General features: G+C 55.3%; 2 protein-coding genes across 11 annotated transcripts in view; both read right to left on the reverse strand.

Moving 5' to 3' along the window:
* AHDC1 (AT-hook DNA binding motif containing 1) overlaps positions 1 to 6,831 on the reverse strand; it is a 64,052-nt gene extending 57,221 nt beyond the window's left edge. The window contains exons 1-2 of one of the 4 annotated variants that reach the window (XM_032495622.1): positions 6,794 to 6,831; positions 6,031 to 6,128 (exon numbers count right to left, since the gene is read on the reverse strand). The gene's annotated coding sequence lies outside the window, so the exon portion shown is untranslated. Of the gene's footprint in view, positions 1 to 6,030; positions 6,129 to 6,358; positions 6,732 to 6,793 lie in introns of those variants that run through there. The other 3 variants (XM_032495624.1, XM_032495621.1, XM_032495620.1) reach the window with 3 other exon arrangements.
* A 7,825-nt stretch (positions 6,832 to 14,656) lies between these two features.
* FGR (FGR proto-oncogene, Src family tyrosine kinase) overlaps positions 14,657 to 17,859 on the reverse strand; it is a 31,092-nt gene continuing 27,889 nt past the window's right edge. For all 7 annotated transcript variants that reach the window (XM_032495626.1, XM_014560020.2, XM_032495628.1 and 4 more), the window contains 5 exons: positions 17,600 to 17,779; positions 16,902 to 16,978; positions 16,514 to 16,667; positions 15,573 to 15,704; positions 14,657 to 15,463 (listed from right to left, as the gene is read on the reverse strand). In XM_032495626.1, the coding sequence (XP_032351517.1) occupies positions 15,255 to 15,463; positions 15,573 to 15,704; positions 16,514 to 16,667; positions 16,902 to 16,978; positions 17,600 to 17,779 (752 nt within the window). In that variant the 3' untranslated portion in view covers positions 14,657 to 15,254. The remainder of the gene's footprint in view (positions 15,464 to 15,572; positions 15,705 to 16,513; positions 16,668 to 16,901; positions 16,979 to 17,599; positions 17,780 to 17,859) is intronic.

Consider the following 17,859-nt stretch of genomic DNA (forward strand, 5'->3'; position numbering starts at 1 on the left):
TGTGTGTGTGTGTGTGTGTGTGTGTGTGTGTGTGTGTGTGTGTGTGTGTGTGTGTGTGTGTGTGTGTGTTTCTCTTTTCCTTGCTCTCTTTCTCCCTGACCTCTTTAGCAGCTGGAAACTGAGCCGGGGGTGGAAGGAATGGAGACTTGGCTGGCCTGGGGGTTTCGGAAGGGAAGCAGGAGAAAACACCTTCCAGATTCTCATCAAATCCTTGTTTGTGGTTTGTAGCCTCAAGTCTCTCCTCTCTCTTCCTCTCTCTGGGTTTCCCCCTTTCTTTATCTCCTGCCTCTCCCCCTCTACCCCAGATCTCTCCTCCCATCTCAGTCACCTTGTCTCCCTCTTTGAATCTCCCTGTCTCCAAGTCTCTGTCTCTCTGTCTTTCTCTCCCCAGGCCCTTCCATTTTTCTGACTCCTCTCTCTGCCAGCACCTCTGTCTGTCCGTCTCTCCCTGTCCTGGTCCATCTGTCCGTCTCTCTCCGTCTGCCTGTGCGTGGGTGTCTCTGTCCATCTGCTCCGCCACCCATCTGTCTGGTTGTCTGTGCTAGTCCTTCTAAGGGTGCCCACTCGCTCACCAAGGCACCCTCCCCCAGGTCAGCAAAGGCCTCTCCTGGCTCAGGGGGTGTGGGGGGGTGCAAAGCTGCAGCTTCTGGAAGCTTCAGTAGCAGCTGGGCTGAGTTGGGAGTTCGGGGCCAGCCAGCTGCAGAAGCGGCCCCTCCCCTGGGCTCCCAAGCCAAGGACCCCAGAGCAGAAAGAGGAGAGAAAGCAGGGCCTCACTGCAGCTGAGTCTGTGCATGCATGTGTAAGGGGGAGGCAGGGGGGCCTCACTTTGCCCTCACGTCATTCCCCCCCAAAGCCAGGCCCTGTAGGAGAGGCAGCTTCAGTTCCCACCTTCCTCATTTTCTAGTCAATGAGGGGATGAGGGATCCAAGAGGGAAGGACCCGGAGATGCCAGGCCTTGGGTGAAGGAAGGGTTGGGAGCCATAGCTTTCTGTCAGCTGGGTGGGAGGGGGTCTTCCCCTCCCAGGCAGTCCCTGGGGGAGCCCTCCAGTTCTGGTTCCAGCTCCAGACATGAGGGGCCGCATAGGCAGTTCTCACCAGCTCCCACAGGGACCATTCCCACCTCCCAGTTTTTCCAGAGCCTCTGACCCACAGAGAATCACACAAGTGTCTCCCCTCCTCCTAACTGGAGGGTGGCTCTGGACATGTGGAGATCTTGGCCCTGTCTAGGCACTGACCATCCTGAGAGGCCCCAGGCAGTCCACATACCACTGCCAGACCAGCCCCCACCTCTGACTCTCTCTCTCTCTCATACACACACACACACACACACACACACAGCCCACCACCCCCACTCCCTAGCCTAGCAACTCAGAGGGCTCTCAGCAGGAGCCCTACCCCAGAGACTCTCACCCTACCTGGACTGGTGGCAGCCTCCAACAGGGCCCCCAGCACAAAGCCAGAAGCTTGAGAAGGTATCCCTCAACACCTCCCAGGAGGCTCTGCCCACCCCCACAACTCTCTGAGAATAGCTCACAGTCCAAATCCCACAATAGATGGGGAAACTGAGGAAGTGATGGGACAGCACAGTCATTCCTCCTGAAGTCCTGGGGTGGGATCATAATGAGGAATAGGGAAAGAAAGGGACGCTACAGAGGCAGAATCTGCCTCCTTCCTGACCTGCAGCGGGCAAAGTCCATACTGGCTGCACCCTCTGCACAGCCCTACACAGCCCAACGCTGGGCCAGGGCCAGGGCCAGGGCTGGCTCCCTCCCTCTAGAGCTCTCCTTGCCCCTGGCTGGGCCCCCTCCCTCTCCTCGCTTCTGAGCAGCCCTCCCTGCCCTCTCCCTCCCAGCTCTGGCTCTCTCATCCTCAGCTCTTGGAAGCCTGACTCACTGTTTCCCCTCCTCTCGCCCCTCCCTCCCTCTCTCCCGGCAGCGGCACCTCCCCCTCCCCTGGGGGGCTCTGGCCACAAGGGTGCCCGCCTGCTCCTCTCCCCAGGCTCTGGCCCCCCTCCGCACCCAGGAGGCCCCCTGCAGCTGTTCCAGCTCTAACTACAGAGAGGTGAGGGAAAGAACCTAGGTCCCAGGCCAGTCTCTGCCAAGTGCCTAACCTTGGGCCAGAGGCTCCCCTCTCTAGACTGGGTTTCCTCCTGTCAAACAAGGTGGGGGGGAATCCAACTGGATGATGCCCCTGGTGTCTCTAATGTTCCTAATGTTCCCCGCTTTTAAAACCCCGATGCCTCCTGCCACAGAGTGCCCACAACCTGTGGGGCACTGTACCTGCCTCAAGCCCCGCCTCCAGGTCCAAGGAAGAGCTCAGGGCTCTGTTCCCAGGCATTTGGAGAAGACAGTGGGGAGACGCTGCCCTGGGGCAGGAACATTAGTCAAGTGACCCATGGAATCCCCTGTCTCCCAGTTCTCCCTCCTTCTGTGGGAGTCCTCCTCCCTCTTCCCAGAGATACCCACTTGTCTTTCCTCCAAATACAATCCAGTAGCATTTTATCTTGGGTGAGAGACCCTCAGTGTCCGCTCATTTCGAGCTGTGGGGTGGGGAGTGGCACATGCCTAGGCCTTCTTGGTCCTCTGGATGCCATCTCCAGGGGCTCTGATCCTGGCTCTTCTCTGTCACTGTTTTCTCCCTCATCCCCTCATTACTGGCTTCTGTCACCATCTTTCCCTCTTTCCACCTTGCATGTGGCTGTCTGGGTCTCTCTCCTCCCCAACTCCCCCAGCTCTCTCCCTGGGGGGGGGGTCCATCTGCTGACATTAGCAGCAATTTTACCTTTGCTCCCTGCCCTGCGGTTCCCAGCTCCACCCCATCCTGACTCCCCTCTCCCCAGCTCTGTCCCAAGAGTCCCAGGGGACCCAGAGACAGAGCTGGGCTCCATCCCATAATAGTGAGTCTGCTTGACCTCACTAATCAGACCAGAAGCGCCTGGGCATCTGGTACGAAGGCATGGCACCCTTTGGTCTTGGGTGGCTGGCACAAGACACAGAGCTCTGTATTCCAAAACCAAAAAGAAAAAAAAAAAAAAAGAAGTTGACCTGGGGTGGGACAGAGTGGAGAGGAGGGGAAGTGAGGGGGATCAGGTTTGCCTGGAGGAAGCCCCTGTCCAATAGGGAACAGAGGCAAGAGGAGGTAGTGGTTGGAGCCAGTGCTCAAGGCTGATCTGAGAACAAGCAATATCCCTCTGGGCTCTGCCAGTTCAGAGTAGCCCACCCCCCCTTAAAAAAAAAAGGTCTTCTGCCAGGAACAGTCGCCCCTCAAGCCTCCAGCATAGCCATACCAAGCAGGTGGAAATCCCATCCCTTAATCTCCTTTAGAATCCAAATCCATCCTCCCCACAATACACCTCCACTTAGCTCAGCAGGAGGTTCTAGAAGCCTCCCTGCCAAAATCTAAGCAGGTGAAATGAGGTGGGGCAAAGCCCCCCAGCTCCCAAGCTCTCTCACCAAAGGTCCCATCAAGGGCTGGGGAGCAATGCAAAATAATCCTGGAAACAATACACCTCCAAACTGAGAAGCAATGCTGTCCAACCACAGCACCTGGGGGTGCTGGGGCACTCTGCCCCCATGACCCTGTTCCAGACCCCCCAGCCCAGCAACCATAATAAACAGCAAGCTCTTTTTTTTTATGACACCAAATTTCTCCAAGCCCAACAGCTCCTTCCATCACTACCTCAGCCATAGATCACATTAAAAACTCACAGAGGGCAACTTAAATACATCACATTTGTTTCTCTCTATATTATTTCAAAAGTAACGGCATTAAAAATGGATTTTACTACAGAAAATAAATATCAGCACGTGGGCTGGGAGCCCAGGCAGGGGGAGAGAGCCCACCAGGAGAATGTCCCTGAAGGCTTGGGCACAGCTTAGCCACTGACCAAGGAGACAGCTGAGAGGCCAGACTACCCGGTGGTGGGAGGGGGATACCTGGGGAGGGGGGCAATGCCTTCCCTGCCTACCTGGCACCTGTCCCAGTGCCAGACCAAGAGGGACAAGAGTCACTGGTTTGAACCGGAATCCACTGGTCCCCCAAAGATCATGCCCTCACTGATCTTTGCTACCTTTGGAGGGTGGGAGCTCTGGGGCAAGAAGTTCACTAGTCTCTGGGGGTTATTCCAACTATTGACACAGCAGAAGAAAAAAATGAATTCAACTTACTATCCAGTTTGATTTTCCATTACTATAAAAATAAATATACATCTGCTCAAAGGAGGGAGATGGCAAGCTGCATGCACATGCCACCTGGGGGGGGGTCCCCCTACAGCTCACCACCACAACCCAGCCTGCCCCCACAAGTGGAGGGATGGGGCAAGTGTAGGGGATGGACTGACTGGTAATCTTTCATATACAGCCCCAGCTCACACAGCTACACACACTGGGCCACACGGAACAGGAACAAGCCAACAATAGAAACACCCCAAATGCTCCTGGCAGGACTCTGCCCAGGCCTGGGCACATGCCCCCGCCCCGCCGGCGGCAGCAGCGGACAAAATGTGGCCACCCTGACCCGGAGGCAAAGCTTGTCCTCACACCCTGAGCGCTGCCCAGGGAGCTGGGGCCAAGTCCCGCCTGACACCAACTGGTCCGGCGGGAAACGCCTGCCCAGCCAGACAGGCACAGGCCCCCCAAGGGTCCCTCCTTGTACTCAGGGACCAGGCTGGTGCAGCCGGGCCCTGCCTCCCAGGGTGACGCCTGGGCCCAAATTCAGCTGGCCCTGCCAGTCAGGCACTGGTGCAGAACGGAGGGCACCAGGCTCAGCCCCTCCCAGCCCAGCCCCAGGGCCCCCAAGCTAGGAGGGAGGGGGGACTCCCCACCCCTCCACATCTGGCCCTGGCCCCCAGGGTCTGCGGTAGAGAATTCCCGCCCCCGCTTCTCTCTCTCTCCCTCCTCCCTCTCTGTGCCCGCTGCCCGCCTCAGGGACAGCCCCAGCTCCCGCCTCCGGCCAGCAAGGCCCACATCCTTCCTCCCTCAGCTGGCCCCTTCGCCTGGCAAGAGGCTGGGGGGTCAGGCTGCTGGGGAACCCCTCCAGCTCCCAGCAGTCCTCATCCCCAGCCCCCAAACTCTGGGATGCTGTCCCTTTTCCTGTAGAACAGGAAACAAGGTTATTTCCTAGACTCTGAGCCAGCCCCCTGCCCCTCTGGCTCTGCCCGGGGACCCAGGACCCAGCCAGGGTAAGGCGCCCTTACCCAGAAAGCAGAGGGATTCAGCAATTCACCCCCAGCTACCGGCCCAGGGGGCTGACAGCTGTCACTCAGCACCCCACCCCCTGGGGAAGAGGGGGCCGATTCAATCAGAGCCTCAGAGGAAACGCATTGATAGGCGATTATTTATTTATTTATGCAAAAGTGAGCCGACTTTGTTCGCCAGGTAACCGGGCACGCGGCCCAACCCCTCTGGCCCCGGCCGCCCCCAAATCCCTCCTCCGCCCCACACCCCCTCCGGGTCATTAGGTCCCCGCCCCTTAACTCCCAGAGCACCATAGGAACCTTGGGATTTGGGGGTTGAAGGGGAGGGGCTCCTCCCTCCGCAGTCTCCCCCTTTCCCAGCGCCGTTCCTAAAATCCAGCCTTGTTCTCCGCTCCCACGGTCCCCCCCTCCACACACCCCCCCCCCACATTCTCAGCAAGCTGGAGAGCAAATTGCAGTTTTAAATCCAAAAACGGAGGGAGGGGGAAGGAGGAGGGGGCGCGCGGCAGCTCTGGGCGCGCACCTCGCCCCCGAGCCGGGGGAGCCGCGGGGCGGCCAGGAAACCCGAGAACCCCCCCTCCCCGCCCCCCCTTCTCGTCCACCTCCCCCTCCCCCTTCCCGGCGCTGCCTGCCAGGCTTCGAGCCGAGCCCAGCCGAGCCGCGGGCCCCGGTGGAAACAAAGACCGACCGCACCGCGGGCACCGCAGCCACCGGGTCCGGCGGACCGGACCGGGGCACGCGAAGGGGGCGCGGGGCCCCCCCGGTGCGCTGCACAAAAGAGCACGGCCGGCTGGTCCCCAGCAGGGGTCTAGTGTTAGGGAGGAGGAGCCACTCACCGGAGTGCTGGGCTACCGGCTCCGTGGGTCCGAGCCAGGCGAGGGGCTTTGGGGGGCGTCTGTCTTCCGGCGGCGGCAGCGACGCGGGCGCCCGGCTGCTGGAGAGAGGAGTCGTGGAGGAGCCCTGAGCCGCCCGCCGTTGCTGACAGCATGGCTCGCGCCTCGGCTCACATTCTCCGCCGCTAACTCCGCTGGACACGGCCCCCCGCTCCCGCGGCGCCCCCCACCTCGGTCACTCCTTTGCTCCCTGTGCCCCCCTCGCTACCCCCACCGTGCACACACTCTCACAGCCCTGGACACCCCCGCCCCCACCTCCCCAATTGCAAACCTGGGAGGGAACGCGCCCCGCGTAGTCCTCCTCCTGCTCCTCCTCCTCCGCCCTCCTCCCTCCCGCTCTCTCTGGCTGTCTGTCTGTCTCTCTGACTGTCTCTATCTTTCGCTCCCTCTGCCTTTCTCTGCTCTCAGAGCTGGGTGGGAAAAGGAAATGAGGACAGAAAGCAGACGCTGGCTTTGGGTGGTGGTAGCTGGATTCCCTCTCTCCCTCCCTCCTCCTCCTCCCCTCCCTCCTCCTGCCTTCTGCTCTCTCCGCTGTGAGCGGGGCTGAGCGCAGCCTGGCGGGTGGCTCGCTCTGCCTGCCCGCCCGCCTGTCTGTCTGTCTGGTCTGCCTCGCTCGCTCCCTCCCTCCGTCTCTCGCCCTCGCCCTGCCTGCCTGCCTCTCTCCGTCTCCGCCGCCGCCGCCGCTGCCTCTGCGAGCTCGCCTTACCTTCGCCGCTCACCATCCGGAACCCCAGGGGGGAGCACGCGCGCGGCACGCCGGGACTTGTAGTCCTCGCCGCGGCCGCTCGGCGCGCGGGGCGGGCGGGGCGGCGCCGGCTGCTCCGACGGCGCGGCCGGGACCCCGCAGGGAACCAGAGCCCTGGCCCCTCCGGCGGGGGCGCGTCCTCTTTACCTAGGGGTGCTAGTTCTCCCCAAGGATTGGGAACGTTTCCCACGTTCCTTGTCCCCCGGGGGGGTCTCTGGCTCGAACGGAGGTTGCGGGTGGGAGCGAAGAGGTAGGGTCTGAGAATGGAATGAGAGTAGAATAGGGAATCGAGGGATTAGCTAAAAGGCCTGCGACTTTCTGGGGCGTCCCAGTTAAGTGGGAGAGGAAGAGGAGGGAGGGGAGGATCAGCTTCTTGAATTTGGGGGCGTTTTCTCCTGAAAAGATTTCATGTTGAGTAAAGTGCGAGGGTTTATGGCGGGAGGGCTGCTCCAGAAATCTCAAAGCCCACCAGTACCTCCTCCCCACTCAGTGACCCCGGCTCAAGTTCTGAGCTCTGCCTTTAGCGCCCCCCCCTACCAAAGCCTAGCTTTTCGAGAAGTCCAAGGGCGGTGAGGGCACAAAAGTCCTGGATAATCAACAGATCACAGACCACCCGCTCCTGCCCCCCCCCCCCGCCCCGCCCCGCCGCTCCCCTACCCGACCCTGGGCGCCTTGCCTTCTTGAATTAGACTGAGCTTTTTCCTTGTGTCAGGAAGCAAGATTCAGATTCAACAGTTCAGAGCTCCTGCTGTGCCCAGGGGGCTGGACTCAGCACTTTCACCTACCTCCTCTTCAGGTCACATCTGTTATCCAGCCCCTCGCTTCAGGCCCCCTGCCTGGCCTATCCTCACAGATGGGAATGTGCACTGCCAGGGCCTGGTTACTAAGAGAAGGTAGCTGGACAGGAAGGAGAATTGATGCTGCTATTTACTGGGCACCACAGGGCCCTCGAGTCCAGCAAAGACCTGGTGAAATGGTACTGTTATTTCCATGAAGGGCCCATGTCCCCCAGTATGAAGTGGTAGAGCCCAACTGGACCAGGGACTGTTTGAGTACAAAGCCCACTGTTTAACCTCTGGGCCATGGCAGGGAGCTGTGACTCCCCAGGCCTCCATCGGACCTTCTCTCCCAGCGTTCGTGTGCCCTCCCTTGGCACTCCAATTCGACAAATGCTAACTTAGGTGTGCAGGGCTCACAGGGAACATGGAGATGAATAATGCATGGTTGCAGTCCTGTCCTGCGGCTACCAACACCGGCCCTGACTGGTCCTGCACTAGTCCCACTTCATCTGTGTGTCTGACATTCCTTTGTCCAGTGTCTGCTGGCTTTTTCTGTCTTGTCCCATGTCTGAAGTTCCTTCAGCAGTGCCTTTGTCCTTGGCCCACCTGTTTCTGGCTCCCACTTTGGCCCTGCGGGGTGATGTGGGGTGATGGCCAGCATGTGACAAAGGCAGGTGGTGTCATTTTGTCAACTGCAGCTCCCTATCACTACCTTCCCTACACCTCAACTCCTCCCAAGCCCCTCCTCTAGGATGGTCTGGAACCCCCAAAGGGCAAAAGAAGATACCTTGGGGAACATGCTGTTGGCTCTTTGTTGGGGTTGGGGCACACAGCAGCGATGGGAGAGGTCTAGGGCTCTAAATAGTATGCTTATTGATCTGGCATCACAGAGGCAGGGGTGAGGGGGGCGGTGCTGATGTGGCCAGTTGCAGAGGCCCCCATCTGGGAGCAGCTTCTCCTTGCAGGCAAGCCCTGGGTTCAAAGATTTGGTCATTGAACGGGAAGTACTGTAAGGTCAGATATTAGTGAAAGCAATGGTTAAGGTTGTTAGGGGCCCCTTGCAGCTCCAAATCCTGGGTCAAAAGTTATGACAAATAGATGAGACTTGCCCCAGCTGGTCCCCCACTGGTGAGACTTCAGCATTGGGGAGCGTAAGAAAAGCCCATGTTTCCCTTTCTTTTACCCCTTCACAATATCCTTACCTGTTAGGCTCTGCCACAGGGCATGAAGACCCCACCCAAATTGAATCAAGGTTTGGGTGGGAGGAATTGGGTGTGAATGGTTTGGGGGAGCTAGGGAGCACCAGGTAGATTGGGATGAAGAGAAGTTTGGGAAAGACATGGGAGCAGAAAGGTTAAGTGATGAGGTGCAGAGGACAAGGCTGGTAGGGCCCTGGTCTCCAAGTGTGAGATGGGGATAGAAGTTAGGTAGGGTGGTCCAAGCATACCCCTCCCACACAAAAAGGCTTCAGTTGCCCTCTCCCCAGAAAGGGTGGGTGCTATTAGTCCCTAAGGTGTTGGGCATAGCTGGAAACTAAGCATTACAAGGTTTCCCAGTCATTTGGGAGCTTGTCTTTCTCTTGGATCCTATCCAAATTGGGTTGGGTTGGGGGGTGCTCTCCCCAAACTCAAGCAGACTCTTCCTGTGGGTGGCTGCTGCCACCTAGTGTCTAATCTCCATATCTGCTTCAGTCGCCTTGTCTAAAAGGGGGCTTACCCAGTCCTTAAAAACAGCACCTGGGGTTGCTACAGTCCTGGCAGGGTAGCTGTAGGCTCCCTGAGAAAACAGACTTAAAGGAGGGGACCTCAGTTCTGGAAGAAACTGCATCATTCCTTTCTGGGCTCAGCTCACTTCAAGCACTTTTGTTTCAATGTAAGTAGAAGGTGGTATAGCTAGACCCTAGGAAATAGAGGTGAGAGTCCAGAGGTAAAGTTGTAGGGCCTAAGGGTTTGGAGGCCATGTGGAATAGGAGCCCGACAGACCTGGTTCTGATTCTGCTATTCTGCGTCCTTGACCTCTCTGAGTCTCAGTTTCCACATGTGTAAAATTGAGGAGTACTCTGGCCCCTGTGTTACAGGCAGGGATGTGCAGAAGATTTACTGAACACATGGATGTGAAAGCACTTTGAAAACTGGCAAGGGCATACTGAGGGCCTAGCAAGTCATGATGACAATAATGACAATAACTGAGGGGTCACAGCAGCCTGGAGCCAGGCCCCTGGAGCTCTGGGAAAGGGCAGAGTGAAGCGAGACTTGGGTCTCACTGCCCTCCCTGACTACAGAAGCCCCCCCTCTTGGAGCTCCCTCAGGAAAGGTGTGGATGGCTAGGGAGGGGTTCAGCCCAGTCCACAGAAGGGGAAACTGAGGCGAAGAGAGCCACCAAGCTACAGATACAGGAACAAGAGGCCCGTTGGACTGGAGCCATCATGGCCTTGGTTTTCCCCTCCTCTGGATGGGAACAGCTCAGAGCGGGGGTCCCAGAAACCATGGAAGCAGGAAGCCCTTCTTCATTGTGGTACAGTGGGAACTAAGGCCCTCAGGTCCCCATTATCCCTCCTCCTGTGCTGGCCTCCCTCCACTTCTCCCTCCCTGCAAATCCTCCCACATTCCTCCAGGCAACAGGAAACCCCAGCTGCAGCCCAGACTTCAAACAGCTCCTCCCTCTGGGCAGGGGGTGTGGGAGGAGAGGCCAGAGGCCAGAGGGCAAAGGTCAGCTTTGTTCCTGCCCGAGGTGGTGAGGAACCCGGGGGAGAGAAGGGGGCAGGGTAGGGCCCTTGACAGGCACACTGCGTGCATGTGAATTCCTGTGTCCATCAGGGTGTGCACAGTTCTCACTGTCAGCCTGTGTCTGGGGCTGAATATGTGTCCTCTGTTTCCTTTCAGCTCAGGGACCTGAGTTATGTGTCTGAGTGTATGTCAGTATGTGTTTGTTTGTCTGGGTGCCCAACCTGGGGTGCCACTGACTTGTCTGTAGGTGTCATCACATGTGTTGATATGTCTGGTTCATAGGCCTGCCCAAAGCTCTGTATTCTCCTATGAGTGTGACCTGGTGTGGTTCTTTGTGTCCAAGAGGAGTGTTCCTCTCCCACATCTTCCTCTCCCATCCTTCCTCTATGTTGGTCACCAACGGATTCTGTCTAGAAAGTGAATCTGATTTTGCCGCTCCCCGGCTCAAAACCTTCAGTGGCTTCCCATGGCCCAAGGCTTGGATTCCTAGCCCAAATGCATGGCAGACAAGGCCCCGTGTCTACTTCACCATCTGCATCTTTAGCCAATGAACCTCCTCAAATTTTTCACTCCAGTCACACCTACTTAATTGTAATTCCCTGCACGGTCTCGTTTCCTGCCTCTGAGCTACTTAATTCTGTCAAGTCTGGAATGCCCTCTCTCTCTTCTTTATCAAGCAAACTTTTACTCCTTTTTCAAGTCTCCAGTGGTGAAGCAACACCTCCACTGAGAGGACAGCCCACTGCCCGATTGAGTTGGAACCCTCCCCTGTTCTCCCACATTTTCTGCTTGTGTCTGTCCCCTTCACCCTCATCACCATTTAACTGTGAGCTTTCTGAGAGCGGGAACTGTACTGTATTGCTCTCACCCATCCTGAGGCATGAGGAGGGTCTGAAGGGACCTAGTCCCTACCTGGGAGGCAAGTTTCCTGCAGTTTTGGGTGTAGAGCCCAGAGTGACCGCTAGAGGGAGTGTGGACATCAACCATCCAGATGCGCAAGTGTGTATGTGTGTGTGTGTGTGTGTGTGTGTGTGTGTGTGTGTAATGGATGACTAGGTGGGAGGGATGCTTTGATATTGTACCTGGGAGAACTCTTGGTGTGGATAGTGGACCCACCCAGCTTAGTACTGGAGCACTGGGATCCAGAATAGACTCCTCCTAGTAGGTCCTGGGCCACCCAGATTTCTTCTCTTTGACTTTTCTCCACAACTCTGGGGCCATAGCCCTTGGTTTCCCCGACCCTCCTACCTCTTACTGCTGACCTTCCAACCTTCTTCCATGCCTCAGCTTTTTCCTCAACCCTCCCATACGTAATTATTTGCAGTTGCCTGACTTGGCCTTGCTCTACCATGCCTCTGGACCTTTGCACATGCTGTTCCCTCAGTGGGAGATGATCTCACCCTCTGGCTGCTTCATCAGGCAGACTTTTCTTTCACATCCTCCAAGAAGTCTCCCTTGGCCTCCAGACTGACCTTGCCCCTAAATGTTGTAATTGCTTACTGTTCTGCGTCTTGGACAGGACCAGCCTCCAGAAGACATCAGTAGATGTGTGTGAAATTAATAAATGACTTGGCTCTTTTATGACTACCGTCCTCAGCATAGATGGGGCTACCTCTGACCCCTATCTGCACCGTGTCCTCCCTGGGCTTGACTCCGGGTTAGTATCATATTTTCCCATGCTGCTCCATCAAATAAGGGAATGTGACACCCAGGGAGACATGAGACTTTGAAGTTACACAAACCTGGGTTCCAATCCTGACTCTATCACCCAGCTGGATGACCTTGATTGAGCAAGTCTTGTAGCCCTTCAGAGTCTTTGTTTCCTCTATTGTAAAAAGGGAATAATCATACTTCTGCTCTGCCTCCTGGTGAAGCTCAAATGAGATAATGCATGTGAAACACCCAGCATTAGTCAATTAGGTGTCTTCCTCCCTCACCATGAACTTGGAAATAAAATTGCCCTCTGAGTCTTAAGCCAGTAAAATCACGCATCACAGAGGAGAAGAGCCAGGTGGGGGAGTGAATGAGGCGAGAGATGGTTTTGTAAATGACTGAAGAGTTTTGTGAACAGTGGAAACCGCAATCAAGGTGACCCGCCTGTAATCTCAGGGAGGCAGGGCGAGGATGTGATTGAAATTGAGAAAACAGAGGACTAATCAATTGCATTGTGCTCTATCTGAAGGGAACAGAAGGATGCACAGAAAAGGGGGTGCAAGGGAGAATTCATCTGGCTGCACCAGAGGTGGGGACAGGGAACCAGTAGACACAGGGATTCCAGGCTCAGGCTGCTCTGGTCTCTGCTGAGGAGTCATGAGGGCTTGGTGAACTCCAGGTGGTTCATGGCTCTGCTGAGCCTTCATTTAAACTAAATGGACGTCCCTAAAGGCACCAAGCAGGGCCCCTTTGTGCAGACAAGAATATTCTGGTCCCAGGAAAAGACTCCAGAGACTAAGAGCACTGATTCTGGATTCAGAGGACCTGGTCTGAGCCCCTGCTTTGCCACTTATGCCCTATAGTCTATTTACTTCACTGTGTTTCAGTTTCTTTATTAGTAAAATCAAGCCACAATAGCCCTCTCCTCATAGGGTTCTGTGAGGATTAAGTGGCAGCATGCACTTAGTGGGATGCCTGGCATGGAGTAAATAATTGGTAAATTGTAGTGACAAAGACAGCTAACATGCACTGTGCATTTTATTGTCATTTCACAGATGAAGAAATTGAGGCTTGGAGAGATTCACAGCTTGAACGACATGACACAGCTAGTGAGTGGCAGAGGCAAGATTCACAACAGGCACTACAGCTCCAGATCTGTGCTCCTATCTCCTGACTCCATGGCAGGTAGAAACACTGGATCTCTGGCTTATACATCAGGTTCTTGTGAGTTCGGTTGTCTAGAGACCATGGCCTTGGGGAAGCCTTGGCTCCTGAGAGTTGATGTGCCAGAGCTACGGCTCCCACCCCTGTGACCATTTCTCTAAGCAGCCCCTGGCTTCTCCCCATCTCATTGCTCCCATCAGCAATCCCCAGCACAGGGCTGAACAAGGGAATGCTCAGTCTGCATTGGTCACCTTGTCCCCTTTCCCTTAGGTCAGTCAACTTGGGAGGGCTTCCAGGGAATCTTTCTACCAATATCTAAGGGAGAAGGATCCCCCAAACATCCACCTGGGGCAGATAGGATCTTTTCCTAAAGCCCAGAGGCAGTGAGGTCTGGTAGAAAGATCATGGGCCTTGGTGTGATACCTGGGTTCATGTCCCAGCTCTGTCACATATATGTGTGACCTTGGTACATCAGGTAACCCCTGGGCTTCCTCATCTGTAAATGGGGGGACTAATCATAGAACCAGATTCAGGACTGAGTTAAATGAAAAGATGAATGTAAACCCATCCGGCATTCAGGAGACACTTAATAAATGAGTTGTTATTATTATTACTATTATTTCTCCCCAGCCTGATTGTGAACTCCTCCGGACAGGAGCAGGTCTTGTTCATGTCTGTGTCCCTGGGGTCCTGCCTAGCAAAGGGCCCTTCACAGAATCAATGTTTAGTAATTGTTTGCCAGATGCAGCAGTGATTCCCAGCTCCCAGGCTCTCTCCTGCAGCTGCTCCCTTAGTAAGTCAAGGGTCAACAAATTCCTGATGGCAGAGCTGGGAATCCTTAGTCCTTGTTCCTCTAGTTTCCACGTGGAGACACATCAACCGCCAGAGTCTCTCAAAAGGGGAGCCAAGGGGTGGGACAAGTCTTCACTGAACAGGTATACAGTGGGCTGCTTAGCACCCCCAGTCCCTGTCCACTACATGCCAGTAGGAGCCCCAATTCACTGTGACTAACAAAACTGCCTCCAAATCTCTCCAAAAGCCTCCTGGGAGCAGAGTTGCTCCAAATGAAATCCAATGAACTAGACTAACTCTCAGGCCTCTCCCCTCCCCTCCCTTCTGTCCTCTTTTGGGGAACTGTTGAGGGTCCACAGTGGTCTTCCTCCTGCTCTGCCGTGGGAGGTCTGAAGTTCTGCTGTGGTGCCTATGATGAAGGGTAAATCTGCTGAAATCAGGTAAAGAGTGAGCCATACACAGATTGAAAGCCACGTCAGTAATGGGAAATTTTGATCTCCAGTTGCTTGTCTTCTGTATCCATTTCTCAGCTCGTTCTAAACTCACATGGGGATGAGCATCAGGACTTTTGGGTGTCCTAGGACACATCTTGGGTGCCCTGTGCTTAGTAGGCATTAAGGTGCTCTCTCACTGCCCCTTCCTCCCAGCAGCCAAAGAGGCTCCACTCACTTCCCACAGACCACCATCCCTCCCAAAGGAAGAGATTTTTGTGGCTCAAGGATTCATATTGTCATTTTTGTTATTTACAGAATCAGTAAACACACACGTGATTCACAGAAGCCCTCAGCAACCCTCTCCCTCACCCTGGGCTTGGACCAGGGTCCTGGACTAGAGCATACACACAGCAGGAAAGGGATCTGGCAAAGATTTTCCCTGTCTTTGTAACTTATAAACCCAAGAGAATGAGTAGGAGGTGAATTCTGGACCAGGATGGGATGACAGGGGAGGAGAGTAGGGACAGGTGATAAGTGAGGGAAAGGATATACAGTTTTATAAATAACTAGACAGAGTCTGAGCATTTTTTTTTGGTGGGGGGAGTGCAGACAGGAGGCTAGAGGCTTCTAGGGGCATAAGTGGGAAGGGAAAAAATAGTGCTTGGAAACAGAGTAGGTGAGGGATGATCTCTGAGCCTGGATTTTCCCCATCTTTTAAATGAGTGGGTTGCCCTAGATGGTACTAGAGCAACTTGCTTGCTCTGACAGGCTAAGACTCTTTAGGGTTCTGGGCCATGGGGCCTTGGAACCGGAGCCCTGAGGATTCGAAGGGGCTGGTGGACAACCCCTGAGAGGTGGTTGATGCCCAAACAGGCTATGTCTCATCCCCAGGCTGGTACTGGGGTTCTGTGGAGGTGAAGTAGTCCTCCAGGAAGGACTGCAGGTACTCGAAGGTAGGCCTCTCCTCGGGGTCCAGACGCCAGGTCTGTTTCATGGCCTCGTACAGAGATGCTGGGCAGCCTGGGGGGCAGGACATGTGGTAGCCGTGCTCCACCTGTTCCAATACTTCCCGGTTATTCATGCCTGGAGGGTGGGGCTCTGTCAGTCAGGGGGCCTAGCCCCTCCTAAAGAGGCAACAAGGAAGAAGCCCTTCCCCATGACCACCCTTCTGCCTCCCCATCCCCCAGCAAACCTGGGTAAGGGACTCGGCCCTTGGTGATGAGTTCAGTGAGCAGGATCCCAAAGGACCACACATCTGACTTGATGCTGAATCTGCCAAAAAGGGCAGCCTCTGGGGCTGTCCATTTGATGGGGAACTTAGCCCCTAGAGAGATGAGGGAGAAGGGAAAGTTAGTAGAGGGATCTCTGGTAACAGCTGGATTAAGAGAATGGCATCTTTAGGATTAGGGACCCTACCCACAGAGGTCTCTGGGCACAACAGAAAAGACCTGGTATCTAGCCAGCACTTCCTTTGTGGCAAGTGTAGTGCTGAGCACTCTACAAACATTAAAATAATTCTCATAATACTAATAGCTAAAACTTGTATGGCTTCTACCACGTGCCAAGCACTGTTTTAAGCGATTAACATGCATTAAGTCATTTAACCTTCATGAAAACCCTGTGAATTTTATTACTGTTTTTTTTTTTAATATTACTATTATTTAGTACTATTACTATCCCCATTGTACAAATGAGGAAAAGGTGGCCCTAGGCTGTTAATAACTTGCCCAAATTGAATAGCCTATAAGTGGCTTCCTACCCAGGCATTCTGGCTGCAGAGTTTACACTGTTACAGTCTATGATCTTTCACTTGAGATTTATAGCAGTGCCTGGCACATAGGAGGTACTTGATCAATATGTGTTAACTTAACTGTTGTCTATTTTCACTGAAAGTATTCATTGAGAATTTCATTGTGAGAAAAGAGCTCACAGATGGGTTAGATGACTTGCCCAAGGCCACGTGGCTAGTAAGTGAAGGAGCTGGGTTTGAACCCAGAGGTGCCTCTTACGCTAACTACATCAGAGTGGGAGTGTCCCGGATGGTCTAGGGGAAGGGTCCCTGAGCATGTGGGGTCCCATGGCAGCCCCAGGGTGCACTGGGGAGTTCTTGTAAGGTGGGATGAAGCAGGGCACCTTGCTTGGGGTTGTACTCGTCATCCGTGATGAGACGGGCCAGCCCGAAGTCAGCGATCTTGCACACCAGCCGCTCCCCTACGAGGATGTTGGCTGCCCTCAGGTCTCGGTGGATGTAGTTCATGCGCTCCATGTAGGCCATGCCCTCAGCTACCTGAGGCGCCAAGGTATGGAGAGATGGGAACACCATGGTTTGTGTGAGGGATCATGTGAAAAGCCCACTTTCCAGACAGGCTCAGAGAGAGGGGCAGTGCGCTGTCTTGGGTCACACAGATGACCCAAGAGTTGGGACTGCACTTCCAAGGGTAGGTTAGGTGTTTGAGGGCACAGGGATTGTGGAAGATAATAGGAAGGGCTCTGAGAGATAAAGGCTGCGGTCCCAGTTTACCTGGGCTGCCATGTCCACCAGCTGGGGCAGCCTCAAATTCTGGCCTTCTTGGTCCTTGAGGAACTCCAGCAAGCTACCTGGGGAGAAGAACTCAGAAAATCAACAGCAAGACCTTGCCCCCAGTTCCAGGCCTGCCTTCTCTCGCTTGGCCCTGCCCCTATCCAGGACCAATCTCTTAGGGTTTGGCTCTGTCCCCTGCTCCTAGTCCTCTCACCCTGGATCCGTCCCCACTCAGGATCCCGCCAGGTGCCTCAACCTGCACAGACCTTGCCCAGGCCCCACTCTCACAGACACCCTGATTCTGCCCACCACTTGTTCCTTCCTTTCCTCAATCCCCCGTTAGGCACGCCCCACTCAGACTCTACCCCAAATCCTTTCTTATCACAGATCCCGCCTTCACTGGCCCAAGCGCCACCCAATAGCTGACCACTGCCAAGGCTCCGTCCCCAGGTACAGACACACACACACACACACACACACACACACACACACACACACACACGCTTTATCTAACTTGGTCCCTCCCCAACTCCCAACACTTCTGTGGTTTCACTCATTCTGGCCCTTCACGCGGTCTCTGCCCATTGTCCCTCATCCCAACACTGATCACCACCCAGGTCCCTCCTCCAGAGATGTCCACCTAAACTTCTCCCTACATCCCGCCCTCCCAGACTCGGTCTCCTGACCCCACCCCTCACCATGGCACATGAACTCCGTCACGATGTAGATGGGCTCCTCCGACACCACGGCGTATAGCTGCACCAGCTTGTCGTGCCGCAGCAGTTTCATGATCTGCGCCTCCGCCAGGAAGGCCTTCGGGGACATGGTGCCCGGCTTCAGTGTCTTCACCGCCACCTTTGTGCTGCCATTCCACATGCCTGTCGGGCAGCCCCAGCTTGTCAGGATCGGCTCCTTGCCGTCTCAAGCCCTTGCCCTGGCCTTGGGCCTCAGGCCTCGG

This window comes from Camelus ferus, chromosome 13 (assembly GCF_009834535.1).
Source record: "Camelus ferus isolate YT-003-E chromosome 13, BCGSAC_Cfer_1.0, whole genome shotgun sequence".
Taxonomy (NCBI): domain Eukaryota; kingdom Metazoa; phylum Chordata; class Mammalia; order Artiodactyla; family Camelidae; genus Camelus; species Camelus ferus.